The sequence below is a fragment of the Gastrolobium bilobum genome, unplaced genomic scaffold, assembly GCF_033153095.1.
Source record: "Gastrolobium bilobum isolate Gb01-03AN ecotype WA unplaced genomic scaffold, APGP_CSIRO_Gbil_v1 utg66532, whole genome shotgun sequence".
Lineage (NCBI taxonomy): Eukaryota > Viridiplantae > Streptophyta > Magnoliopsida > Fabales > Fabaceae > Gastrolobium > Gastrolobium bilobum.
In genome coordinates this window covers 120,364-134,720 of record NW_026895091.1, presented here as the reverse complement: position 1 = coordinate 134,720, position 14,357 = coordinate 120,364, and the positions used below count along the sequence as shown (strand labels likewise).

At 32.7% G+C, this 14,357-nt stretch overlaps 1 protein-coding gene across 2 annotated transcripts; it reads left to right on the top strand.

The window, feature by feature from the left end:
* The first annotated feature begins 1,180 nt into the window (after nucleotides 1-1,180).
* On the top strand, nucleotides 1,181-12,221 carry LOC133296337 (protein LONG AFTER FAR-RED 3). Of its 2 annotated transcripts, XM_061495329.1 has the most exons (15): nucleotides 1,181-1,357; nucleotides 1,652-1,809; nucleotides 1,986-2,087; nucleotides 2,638-2,710; nucleotides 3,287-3,393; nucleotides 3,478-3,601; nucleotides 5,040-5,234; nucleotides 6,080-6,165; nucleotides 6,449-6,556; nucleotides 9,386-9,481; nucleotides 9,576-9,674; nucleotides 9,820-9,894; nucleotides 10,680-10,811; nucleotides 10,919-11,034; nucleotides 11,868-12,221. In XM_061495329.1, exons 1-15 carry the CDS (start codon nucleotides 1,276-1,278, stop codon nucleotides 12,040-12,042), a joined length of 1,728 nt encoding a protein of 575 aa, XP_061351313.1. In that variant the 5' UTR covers nucleotides 1,181-1,275; the 3' UTR covers nucleotides 12,043-12,221. The 2 variants fall into 2 exon arrangements, with proteins under 2 accessions (XP_061351313.1, XP_061351379.1); XM_061495395.1 differs by lacking the exon at nucleotides 11,868-12,221 and having other exon boundaries at nucleotides 10,684-10,811.
* Nucleotides 12,222-14,357: the final 2,136 nt, after the last annotated feature.

The window sequence follows — 14,357 nt, the reverse complement described above, 5'->3', positions numbered from 1 at the left end:
GAATAAAAATAATTTTTGGTGTTATAATATGCAATTTATGATTTCACAATGTTTCACAACCCACTTCATCTTTCATGAATAATAATAATAATAATAATAATGCAATTGAAGGATTTAATTTTGTCAAAGTATTTAATAAGAAATAATTTGGAGACAATTTCAATTCATGAAGGTTTCCATATTCTGGTACCTAACCTAGATGTCAAAGCATCAACCAACACGATAAAATAGAGCAAAGAACAGCAACCTGACGTAAATAAAATATCGGCAAGATTTAGTGAAAGAGTTACAATTTTCATCTTCAATATTGAAAAAAAAAAAAATTACACAAGATGAGGCAAAATAAGGTAGCTAGCTAGAAGTTCTAATCTTTCGTTTGATAATATATACAAAGATTAACTAGATACTAAGTTATTAGGATTAACCTAATAGCGAGGGATTTGAATAATTTGTATTAAATTATGTGTTCAATTTTTACTAATGTATCAAAAAAAAAAAAGATACTTGACAACTAATTCTAATGCTTACAAGTTTCTACAATAAATTAGAAATCCACTATATAAGCATATTATTATTTATATAACAAAATTTCATCTGCGTACGAATAAAAAGTTAACTAAGAAATTACAATTTAATAATTAAATGGAGGGAATATAATTTCTTATCTTATATAAAACAATTTTATTTCATGCACAAAAAAATGAATAAGACCCATTAATTTTCTTTCTTTCCCTTTTTAACGGGGCCTATTCATTTTTTCATCTATGCATGAGAAACTATATTCTCTTAAATAAATATATTGGTGTTAACTGAGTTTTTCATAATAAATTATTATTTTTAATGAGTTTGATATTTTTATATTATAAGAGATAAAATTATATCTTATATGAGATAATAAATTATGTTTAATAAAAAGAGAGAAAAAAAATTTATAGACACACATATTTTTGTGGGTATAATATATTAAGGATTTAGTTTTTGTCATTTTAAATGACATAAGTTATGTCATTTTAAGAGAGATAGACACAGAAAAATAAAAATCATGGAAAAAAGAAAATGAATAATTTTTTTAATTTAAAATTTAAATAAAATTTGTTTTCCGTGTCCGTCTCTCTATGAAGTATTATACAATTTTTTTTTCCGCACATTAAATCATTTTAAAATCACCATTTCATTACATCGAGTGGCAGTTGCCGGCAGGAGAATTGTGTTGCTAACTACAAGAGTCAGAAAGAGAAGGTGAGAAAGCGGAAGAGTGGTTATTGGTTTCTCCAAATGAACTCTCTTCATATATTTGTCTCTGCTTCAATCGTCTTCTTCCTCTCATTTCTCTCTCTGCCTCTTCTCGACCCAACTTGTAAGTAACTCTTACTACTACTACTACTACTACTCTCTCTCTCTCTCTCTCTCTCTCTCTCAGACACACACTGTTACGATGCAACGGCACTTCAACATAGTGGCCATGTTTCTATGTATTACACTTAAAAATGAATTTTTTGGTCTCTTTCAGTTAAAAATTCTTTATTTTTAAAAAAAAAATTATAGGAAACGAAAATACTATGATAATTAAATAAACAATAATGTTAATTTGTTATGATTATGAAGTTTCTGATTTTTTTTATTTTATTATTATTTTAAATTCTCGTTTTAGATTTTTTGGCTTGGAAGTCACCATTGTCTCACCCAGTGGCTGATTTGGTTTTGAGGAATGGGGTGATATATACCAGTGATGAACATGTCCCATTTGCAGAGTCCATGGCAGTGGCCAATGGAAGGGTTCTTCGTGTTGGCAATCATTCATTTGTTCAGGTTAACCTTGTTTTGGTGCTGTATTCAGTTCCCCATTTGTTTTTTTGTTTTGTTTTGTTTTTTAAAGGAGCGATTTTGATTGAACCTCGTTGTTGTTGCTGTTGCTGTTCATGAATGTGGGCTTCAATTATTGCAAACTGGGTCTGACGCAGATGTGTTTTTCAACTGTTATGTAGGAGTTGGCAGGTTATGGAACTCAAGTGTTGGATCTTAATGGGAAAGTTGTGGTTCCTGGGTTTATTGATTCCCATGTGCATTTCATCAATGGTGGATTGCAGGTTTAGTGCATGTCCCATTTTTCTGAATGGTTCCTTTTCCCAGTTCTTATGTGCTTGAGTCTGTTTATTTACTTGTTCTGAAATGATCATATGGGTGTATGGTAAATTTGCTTAAAACGATTGATTGTCATGGAGATTATCAGAATATCAAATGTTTGATTCTTGAGGGTACTTACGTAGAACTGCTAGTCTATCAATCAGGTGCAGTTCTGAAGTAAGCACATCAGAAAGTGAAATCGTTTAGGACGAATTTCGGGTGACCATAGACTAAGATGCTTGGATCGTTTGATTATATAAACCTAATTTTGTTTTTATTATCTAAGTAGGCGAACCTTGACATCAGTTGGTGTTGTTGCCATGTGACCTAGAGGTCACATGTTTGATTTATGTAATCTACCTCTAGCAAATGCAAGAGGTAAAACTGCCTAATATAGACCGTTCCCTGGACCCTGTGCATAGCAAGATACTGCATTTTTTTTATCTAAGAAATCTTCTATGTTTGGAAACCTACAGTATGTTCCCTGTTTTAAAGTCCAGTCAGTAGTTGCAGATGATGCAGGTGGAACTGAGAGGTGTGAATGCAAAGGAAGAATTTATCAGAAGGATCAAAGATGCTGTTCAAAGTAATCCTTGATCTGTTGCATGCTTACTTCACAGTTTTGATGGAGAGATAATTTACACAGAACTTGTATTTTCCTTGAAGAATATCATGTGTCAATTCATATTCTTCAGTTGCTCAAATGCAAATTGTGTTGCATTTTTCAAACTTGATTGAGATTCCTAAGTTACAATTATCATCTAAATGTTATGTTGATGCAACTAAAAGTTGATGATACTTGCAGTCACATTTTCATTTGTCATAAATCACCTTTTGGATTTTGTTAATTCTAAAGTTCAACTCCATCAGATATCTGATCTGAGTCTCATTTTTGACTTTTCCTCTGGTTGGAGTTTCATTGAAGTTGGCTAGTTTTACCTGTTGCTTCTTAAAGATTAACCTACTTAGTGGGCTTTATAAAAGATTGTCATTCTTCTTTCTCTGAGTGATAATGCTGGAACAGAAGGCTTAAAAGCATGTTGTAAAATCTGCACAAATATGTTTATCAAATGGGAAAATATTAAATGGAACAGTTTTCAAAATGGACATACTTATGAATTATTATATATGATGTTTACTCATCTTGCACGTTTTAACTTAGGCACAAAAAAAGGTTCCTGGATTTTGGGCGGTGGATGGAACAATGATCTATGGGGAGGAGATCTGCCAGATGTCTCTTGGATCGATGATATTACTCCTAACAATCCTGTGAGCCATACCTTCTCTTTTGTTCTTCCTATTTGAAAATCTCCGTTCACAGCAATGTAATCTTATTTGGAGTATATAAAGCAGGTTTGGCTTTCAAGAACGGATGGTCACATGGGCTTGGCTAATTCAGTGGCCCTAAAGTTGGCTGGGATTACAAATTTAATTGATAATCCAAGAGGAGGAACTATTATGAGGACTGCCAATGGAGGTAATAGTTTATTATCTTCATATTAAAAGGAATTCTGTTCATTCTGGTAGTTTCATTGTTTTGTAGATAGAATGATGAAGTGACTTTCTAAAGAATTAAGACTGAAAAACTGGACCTTTCTGCAATTTATCTGTGATTACTCTATTTGCATATCCTACTCTTTATTAACCATGTTTCGTTGTGACCTCGTGAATCTCAAAAGGAAATAACTTGGACTATGAACTTTTTAGTTTGTGCATTTTTATGATGATTTTCTGGATGCTATGTTATGAGTTTTGTGACTAAGATTTTAGGGTAATTAAGCATTGTCAGATATAAAACCCTCCACCTAACAGCATAAATTCTTATGAGAGTTACTCCTTGACATGGTATTAAAGCCTATTACCCAGTGCTCATAAGTTCAATCCTTGTCACCCCATTCTTAATAAAGTTGAATTTTAGCACAAGGTATAGTAGATGTGCATTGTCTGCACTTTAGGTCTAAAGGGCTCTTCGTGAGGGAGCATGTTTGAGAGATTATTGTTCTCAACAGTATTAATTATATATATGAAAAAAATACAATTACATAGTTTGATAATAGGAAACAAATCAAATCAAATCCCCTAATTATGTACATCTACAGCATCAAATTTATATGATACGATATGATATGCTCTAAAACAGGAATAGGAAACTAACAATAAGAAAAAAAAATAAAAAATATTCAGCTATATTCAACAGAATATAAAACCATTGTTGAGCCTCCACTTGATAGCTTAAACTTTAAGGCGAATTGGTCCTTGACAAGCATATTAACATGTTCTGTAAACCAACACAGATTTCCAAGAAACACTACAACGTATTTATGATAAAGGATTACAATGAAATCTCTCTCGACTATGCAGATTGAAACTTAACAGATGACATTACAATGAACAGAAAAATGGAACGAAATGAAAGATAAATCCAGAGCAGGTTTGAGAGTGCTCTAGTGCTCTCCCAGTCTAGATTATTTAACAGTACCAATTCCCAAGATGCCTCTCCTCTTCCTTGCTTCCCCCTTATAAATCCCTTGCTCTAACTGTTTTCCATAACAAACTTCCTCTCTCTTACTTATTAGTCAGCATAAGAAAGTTGAGGGATTGTAATTCCACGCTGCCAATGATACACTTTAAGCTTAGGTGGTGTTGTATCACCATTCCATGCCAACCTTTGTTGGCATTTTGAGTGGCATTTTCCTTACCAGGTTATTACTCTCCTTTTTCAGTTTGCTTCATGTATTTTCCTGATGCGGTCTACATGTTTTGGTGTTGTTATGTTAGTAAATGTATGAATTTATTCCAACAATGGAATTGGAAAATGCTAACTGCCCAATTTCATATCAAGATTCTTTTTGGTTCTGTATTGGCTAAATTGATGCAGTATTACTAGTTTTTGTATTGTTGTTGTTATCCTGCAGATCCTACTGGACTCCTAATTGATTCTGCAATGACACTTGTTTCCTCCCAGATTCCAGAGGATTCAGTAGATGATAGGAGAGAGGCGTTGCTTAGAGCAAGCAATCTTGCTCTGACAAGGGGGGTGACAACGGTTGTTGATATGGGAAGATATTATCCGGGGGTTTCAGCAGATCTTTCTTGGGAGGATTTTTCAGGTTCAATCAGAAAGTTTGAATTATATTCACTTTATCATATTTTATGGTTTTTTTCTAAATGTAATTTTGTTTCTTTTTATTTTGTATACCAACTGAATGCCAACTTAGTCATAAAGGGAAGACTGTTTATATCTTCGAAGAAGTGATATAGCAAGCAGTTTCTACCCTTTTCAATATTGTGTTATACTTGAAGAAACCTTCTTAATCCATTCAAATGCTACACTGAATAGAGTAATGGAATAACAACAATGAGACTAGAAGATCCACCTTATTCCATTGTGTCACGTGAGCAACTCCCAAAAGCTTAAGCCGTGGGATGAAGGCATATGAATTATTTTATTATATCTCTTAGCATGCCCTCTCATGCGAGAACCCTTTGGACTTTGAAGTGCGCATAATGCACAAGCTCATTTTTTATTTTATTTGTTATCTTGTGCTTAAATTCAACTTTTTTTTTTATTTGATGAATAAGGGCGGCAAGAATCAAACTCTTGTTACAAGCTCTGATACCATGTCACATAACTAACTCTCCCAAAAGCTTAAGCATTGGGTGAAGGCACATAAATAGTTTTATTATGTATCTTAACACTGCATCATTTCATTTGTGTAATAGCTGGAGTTGATCTAAATTATATTATTCAATATTTAAATTAATTTAAAAAGGAGTTGGAAAACATGGATGATGTGATTTTTTTTTTTGTCTGACACAGCCCTAAAACCAAGGGTAATGCTTTTTGAACTGTGACTGGCGTTTTCTCCTAATTATCTGAGATATGTAAAAAGACTTATTCTTTAGCTTGGGTGACCTTCGTTCATTTTATTGTTTGTTTTTCTGAATTGTACAGATGTTTATCAATGGGCCAATTCTATGTCAAAAATGAAAATTAGAGTCTGCTTATTTTTTTCAATGGAGACATGGTCACATTTAGTGGTACGACTCCTTTCTGACATACGATTTATATGTTTAGTATATTTTTACTCTGCCTCAATTTTGAGAGCTTATTAAGTGTTGCTTCTTTATAATCTTTCTTTCCTTTTTGCAAAAGTAGATTTTTGGCCACAAAAAGAGTGATTACTTTTACATGAGTGTGTGTGTATATATATTACTGTAACACTTGATAACACTAATTTAATATTTGAAACAATTATAGGAATATATTTATTTTATGTCAAGTAAATTTAACACTTCCTGAAATCTCATTTTTCCTACTTAGGATGTGATTAATAAAATGGGCCATGCCTTGAGCGAATGGATTTATGTGGGCGGTGTCAAAGCTTTTGCCGATGGGTCTTTGGGTTCCCACAGTGCATTGTTTTATGAGGTGAGACCAGGCATTCAAATTTTCCATATAAATCTTCTCTTGATAAATTTTTTTAAAATCTATTTTTTGTTGTCCATTTTCTATCTTTTTTTGTTCTTGAACGTTGCACTAGCCTATGATTTGATGCTAGTGAACACCTTTTTCCAGAAAAGGGAGTCACATCTTTTCACTTATCATAGTGCCAAAATCGTAGTCAAATTGATTTCTTCATGGCTAGAAGAGAAGATAGAAATTCTTGTGTCGACTGCAAGGTCTACCCTGGAGAGTGTGTCGCTACGCAACATAAGCTGGTAGTTATAGAGGTTCGATTCAACAACATACCTAAAATGAGGAAGATGGCTCAGAACCCAAGGATAAGATGGTGGAAGCTAAAGGAGGAAAAACAATTAGAGTTCAAAGAAAGAATGTTGCATGAAGGACCATTGGAGTTTGCTGGAGGAGCTAATGAAATATGGAATGAGATGACTATGTGTATCCAAAATGTGGGAAAAAGGGTGCTAGGAGAAAGTAAAGGAATTGGATTCCATACTAAGGAAACATGGTGATGGAATGAAGAGGTGCAAGAGGCAATTAAACAGAAAAAGGAATGCTTTAGATCTTTGCATAAAAGTCCCAATGATGATAATTTGCAAATGTTTAGATTGGCGAGAAAAAATGCAAAGAAAGCAGTGCGCGAAGCTAGAGGTAAGGTTTTCGCCGATTTGTATAAAAATCTTGGGAGGAAGGATGGTGAAAAAAGTATATATATACTTGCAAAAATGAGGGATAAGAAAAGTAAAGACCTCACCCAAGTTAGATGCATCAAGGATGAAAACCAAAAACTTTTGGTAAGAGACGAAGATGTAAATGAAAGATGGATGAACTACTTTAACAAACTTTTTAATGGGGATGGCGATAAAAGTGAGGTGGACTTGTAGGATGCTTATGATGATCTGAATAGAAGATTTGTGCGCAGAATCAATACACATGAAGTTAAGGAGGCTTTAAAGAGGATGAAGACTAATAAAGCTTTGGGACCCGATGGCATACCTATTGAAGTGTGGAGGGGCTTGGGGGAGGTGGCAATAAATTGGCTGACCAATCTTTTCAATAAGATTTTTCAAACAAATAAGATGTCTGATGCTTGGAGGAAGAGTGTGCTTGTGCCTATTTACAAAAACAAGGGAGATATCCAGAATTGTTCTAACTATAGAGGAATTAAGCTTATGAGCCATACTATGAAGTTGTGGGAGAGTTATTGAACATCGTTTGAGGAGAGAGACCAAGGTGTCTGTAAATCAATTTGGATTTATGCCAGGAAGATGTACCACAAAAGCTATTTTCTTGATGCGTCAATTGATGGAAAGATATCGAGAAAAAAAGAAGGATTTACATATGGTGTTCATAGATCTTGAGAAAGCATACGATAGGGTCCAAAGAAAAATTTTATGGTGGGTTCTTGAGAAGAAAAAAGTACCATCAAAGTATGTAAATGCAATTAAGGATATGTATGATGGGCTACTACATGTGTGAAAGCTTGTAATGGAATATCAAGTTATTTTCCTATTACAGTAGGTGTACACCAAGGTTCGGCTCTGAGTCCTTATCTCTTTGCCTTAGTGATGGATGAACTAACAAAAGACATTCAAGAGGAAGTGTCGTGGTGTATGCTTTTTGCAGATGATATTGTGCTTATTGATGAGACCAAAGACGGTGTTAATAGGAAACTTGAATTGTGGAGAAGCACTTTGGAGTCTAAAGGTTTCACGCTAAGCCGGAGCAAGACTGAGTATATGAAGTGTGAGTTTTCTCTTGTAAGAGATGGAGATCAAGACCCCGTGCATCTACTTGGTCAAGAGGTTCCCAAGAAAGATGCTTTTAGATATCTGGGATCAATTTTGCAAAAAGGTGGTGAGATTGATGAGGATGTAAATCATAGAATCAGAGCAGGATGGATGAAATGGCGGAGTGCATTTGGGTTTTTGTGTGACCGCAAAATTCTCCTTAAACTAAAAGGAAAATTCTATAGGACAACAGTAAGGTCTGCAATGTTATATGGAGCTGAATGTTGGCCAACACATAGGCAACACGAGCTTAAAATGGGAGTAGCAGAAATGAGGATGTTAAGGTGGATGTGTGGTTATACGAGGATGGATAAGATAAGAAATGAAGATATTCAACGAAAGGTAGAAGTAGTACTGATAACTGAAAAGATTAGGGAACGTAGATTGAGGTGGTTTGGGCATGTAATGAGATGGCCCTTGGATGCTCCTGTAAGAACAAAAGTTTGTTACCAAGAGCTCGACACAAAGAGAGGTAGAGGTAGACCGAAACTTACCTGGGGAAAGATAGTTAAACAAGACTTAATGGAATAGGATATAGATTGGCGGACGGTGTGTCTTAGGACGGAGTGGAGAAAAACTATAAGCAGAGTGGAAAGTTAAACCCTTTGTTATTCCTATGTTCCAGATAGTCCCTTTTTAGTCCTTTTCCTCTTCAATCCCCCCTCTCCTTCTTTTCCCCTTCTTGTCTTTTATCTTATTTCCCCCTTCCCCAATTTTTTATTTTTATTTTTATTTTTTGTATTTATTTATTTTTGTATTATTTATTTATTTTTTATTTTTTTATTTTATTTTATTTTTAATTTCTTTTTATTTATCATTGGGTTCATCTACCACCGACCCCAATTAGCTTGGGTTAAAGGTGATGTTGATGTTGACTGTATATTGGCTGGGGGGTGACGTGGAGCACCTATCTTTAGAGAGTCAGAAATTTAGGTTCTAGTTTAACACATGCACATTCAATCATGTAGTTGTGATGGTATTTACCATGGTATTTCAAATTTTATAGCCATATGTTGATGAGCCTGACAATTATGGCCTACAAGTGACTGAACCTGAAGCTCTTCTCAACATGACCCTGGAGTCAGATTTACATGGTCTACAGGTGATTTATTCTTCTGTTATTCGTTATCAACCTCTCATGTCTTTGTATGAAATTTCAGTTACCAGCTGGCTGCCTTCCTGTTGATTTATTTCAGGTTGCTATTCATGCTATAGGGGACAAAGCAAATGACCTTATCTTGGACATATATGGTTCAGTTGCTTCTACAAATGGAATGAGAGATCGAAGATTTAGGGTAATATTTTCGCTAATACATGCAAAACTTCAATACTTTTCTATTTTATTTGATGAAAGTTGAATAATGGGAACATTTTCTTCAGTGATATTGTTCTAATGTAATAATTGTGAAGCAAGTCAAGGAACTGAAACTCTGCTTTCAGATTGAGCATGCCCAGCAGTTGGCATCTGGAACTCCAGGCCGATTTGGCAAACAATGGGTTGTTGCTTCCATGCAGGTTTCCTATGTTCATTATCTTGTGGCATTTTTATTTAAATAATATATGTAAAATGTTACTAGAACAATCACTAGAGTGGATGCAGTGTGCAATTAAAATGAGATGGTTTGACACATATCTGCTCTATCAGTAACTATGATTTCTCTTTCTTTTTTACAATGATTCTCTCATTTGATATATATCTTGAATCATCCAATCTTGGTGTTTTTTTTTTTTTTTTTAACACAATTCAAATTTCTTGCCAATCTCAAGAACATTAAGGTAAAGGCAAGTGAAATCATACAAATAGAGTTCTACCTTTCATGCTGAAAGTCAGTTTTGTTTATATAAACATATATGGGACACTGAATAAGGGTTTTGCAGATCTTAAGATCATATACTTTCTACATCTATTAGTGCATTTGGTACTTAAAGGTTCATTTCTTACAGCTTTGGGGAAAAAAGAATTGATGATTCTAGTCACCTATAGTTCAGTTGCATCGGGAAAATGATTTTTCCAAATCTTTGTTGCAGAAACGGATATTTGAAATTCCTAGAATTTGACACTGTTATGAAACCTCTTTTGCTCCATTCTGTGTTCCCCAAACTTGCCAGCGGCTTTATCCTTACTTCAATTTGGCTGATTATTGTCCTCGCCTCAAAAGTGACTTAATATGAACCCTTTGATATGGATTATATTTATATCCGCTCCATGTATTATATGTTTAGACATTTTTAACAATTTGATGTATTATTGTCCTCCCTTACAAGATTGTTAATAATTTCTTATTACCAATCATCAACAGCCAGATCAATTGTTGGACGATGCTGACTCTGCTAGTAAAAAGCTTGGCAAGGATAGGGCAGAAAAGGAATCATATTTATTTCGGTCACTCCTAGATAACAATGCATTACTGGCATTTGGTTCTGACTGGCCAGTAAGTGTGTGACATTTATTAGCACTCATCACCGTGCACATTTTCATATTCCCTAGTGCGAATTAGTTAAGAGGTACCTTGCACAATATAATGTCTCTGTTTGACAGGTGGTAGACATCAATCCCTTGAGTGGTATTAAGACAGCTCTGAGAAGGAGGCCTCCCACTTGGGAAAATGCATGGATTCCATCAGAGTGCATTTCATTAGATGATGCAATAAAGGCGTAAGCAGCATTAAAGCGCTCTTATTATTCTGATGTTATGTGGCATGTTGATATCACTTGTACTTGTGGGATGAGAGTCACTTTAGGTGGACTAGAAACTCTGGCAAATATTTGCATATATCGAAAAGATAAAACCAATCCCCATTAAGCCTCGACTAGTGAAGGTAGGGGTAGAGCAATCCTTATAGGTAGTCTTATAATATGCAAAGGAGTTGTTTCTTAGGTTCAAACCTGTGACCTTTCAGTCTCAAAAGAGCAACTTTATCACTCTCCAGACTCACCCTCGTTGGTTTGTCAAACTCAGAAAAGTAGTCAAAACATCCATGGCATTAATCTAATGAATTGGTATTGATGTTCTTCTTATCTGTACTAAGAAAAAAAAAACAATTTAGACAGACACGAGTTCAAGTTTTTAAGGAGAATAACAATAACATCCTATAGATGTGGGGATACATACATAAACTCTGGAATCATTGCATCTTAGTGGACAAGTTCCTTTGTGCTCATGCCTGTCAGAATTTGGTAGTCAGACCATTGATGCATGAGCTTTTATTTAGTGGAGACCACTAATCTTCAGTGTTTTGTACTTTACAGAATTTTTTATCTAGTGCTGTATAGTTATTTCTGTTAATCTGATAGTGATAACATGGTACATGCACGATTTCTTCATTTGATACTTTTAGCAATTCTATTGCTATACATAATCTTTTAACTGCATGCTCAACTGATTGGTTCTCTTTCCTTTTATTATCAAAATTCCAATTTCCACATCATTGCACGATTTTCTTTTACTATAAATGCATTATTCTAAAACTCTCAAATCACCTTGACAGTTACACCATTTCTGCTGCACGAGCATGCTTCCTTGACAATGATCTAGGGTCCTTATCTCCAGGGAAACTGGCAGATTTTGTCATATTATCCACTGATTCATGGAAAGACTTTGCTGAAGAAGCATCTGCATCGGTTGAGGAAACATATGTTTCTGGTGTAAGAGCATATCCTTGAAGGTGTTTCATGTTCAGTTAGATAACCAAAATTTTCACACTAAATGTACACAAAGGATGGTTGCAGTGGTAGTTTTGGGTTCAGATAAACTCAATTTGCTTAAGTGGCACGTCTCATAGTAAATGAAACAAAAAAGGGTCCATATTTTATGTCAGCCTGAAAACATTTGGATCATCATGGGAAGGTAAAGCTAATATTTTATTGTTTAAGTTTAGTAAAAGAATGCTCGTAGATTCAAATTGTGATGGTTGTATCATACATAGTTTTCAGAATGATGTTTTTTGAGAAAACCAAGAGTTCTTCTACAGTGTTAAACTTTTTTTATGAGTTTATGCTTTATTTGATATGATAAAGAGAAAAGGAAAGTAAGGAATATAATGAAATGGAAAGAAAAGAAAGAAAAGTAGATGAGTTACCACTCGTTATATAATATTATTTGGAAAAACTTTACTTTTATCCTTGTGGTTTCACTTTAATCTCTTGTAACTTTAAATTTATTAGTTAGACCCCTCTTGATTATAACCTATATTATCCAGTCCTCTGATTACCAAAAATGTCCTTATTATATAAAATTTTAAAGCATCCTTAATAAACAAAACACTAAACTATAAAAGAAATGTAAAAAAACCCCAATTAAAAATTAAATCTTAAAAATTTATATAAAGTCTACATAAAAAATAAATCATTTATAAAAACAATGAAATGATAGTTAAATTCAGCTATTTTAAAAATATTTTTTATTTCTTTACAATCAATAAAAAAAATTCAAATTCGATTTTTAAGAGTTTTCCAAATAATGATTGTATAAAACAATTTTTAAACAAAATCTCAAATTATTAAAAATTAAGTTATTTCTATTTAACAAAAATTTGAATAAATGATATATTGTATATTATCTTAACAAAATTATCATAATCAGTCAATGAATATAAATTAATATATTTGAATTTATATATGTGAGAAAAATAATTTGAAATACAAAATATAAAGAAATATTTTTCATATATAAAATTATAATATCGGTGCATATTATTTCAGTCAAAACGTTGGTTTGAATTCTAATTAAACTACCTAAACCCTAAATTAGAATATTAATATATTTACTGATTTGAATATTCTAAATTTATAAAATTATGAATAATTTCAAATAAAATTAATAATATTTTAAATATTATTTTGTATGTCATAATATTATATTTACTTTTTATATTCACATAATATATTGTCTAAAAGGTAAGTTAAATAATACAAGGGCGTTATTAATTTTCAGAGAAGTTATCTCTAGTTGACACATACTTCTTATGATACGATTCCATATGCTGAGAAGCATGTGATTGCCACAGATAACTTTTCTTTCCTGCAGCTGAAGAGACATATATCCCATAATACAATAGAAGTTTATAAAAAAAAAAGAAAATACTATAGAAAAGAGTCTAGAACGAAATATTATAAGGATATATTGTCATGTGGGAAATTAAAATATTTAAAATTTATATTTAAGATAATTCAATAGTAAAGCAAACATATATCATCGCATCATAAAAAAAGAAAAGAAAAGCAAACATATATCATCCTATGATAAGTTAAAACCCTAATGTGTATAAAATTCATATTTTATAGTTAAAATATTTTTTGTTGATTAAAATTCAATAATATATTCTTATTATTTTTTAATAATAATATCTAATTATCTATATTGTTTTATTTATAAATATTAAAATTAAGTTTGATTTGTATGAATTATGAGATTATTTTAGTCTAATTATTATATTAAAATTGCAAACATATGTTTAAACTTTTTCTCAATAATTAATATGAGTTGATTTATCAATTGCCCAATGATTCTAATTTATGTTATTTTCTCTTCTTTGACATGTATTATTAAACTATAGTTAAATATAATTAATATAACACAATGATTCTAATAACTATAGTGTTAAAATAATTTATAGTTTAACACAATGATTTATCAACTCATATTATTTAACTACATGTACAAACTCATATTATTTAACTATAGTTTAACACATCTTGCTCCGTTACTAGTAATAGTTGTCTAGGCTTGGCCCTAGGGGCGAAGTTAGCCTAAACATTTTTCCAACTTTTGCCAATTACGTATCTTGGCTAGGGGCTAAGGCATAACGCTATATGCATTATTCACAGCATATAGAAATTACCGCTGCAATTATTTTAGTAGTTCAGTAAAACTGCCGCGTAATGACCCTCACTACAAGTGGTTTTAATATATGGGACATTTACTCATACAAATTTACCGATATGTCATGGGGGGTAAATTTTTTTATCAAAATGTCACG

What these genes read in the sequence shown, in the direction of transcription:
- LOC133296337 (XM_061495329.1), top strand. Translation starts at nt 1,276, where the DNA reads ATGAACTCTCTTCATATATTTGTCTCTGCTTCAATCGTCTTCTTCCTC. An exon ending in GCCTCTTCTCGACCCAACTT is followed by an intron (nt 1,358 to 1,651) that starts GTAAGTAACTCT and finishes TTCTCGTTTTAG; the next exon opens with ATTTTTTGGCTTGGAAGTCA. An exon ending in TATGAGGACTGCCAATGGAG is followed by an intron (nt 3,602 to 5,039) that starts GTAATAGTTTAT and finishes GTTATCCTGCAG; the next exon opens with ATCCTACTGGACTCCTAATT.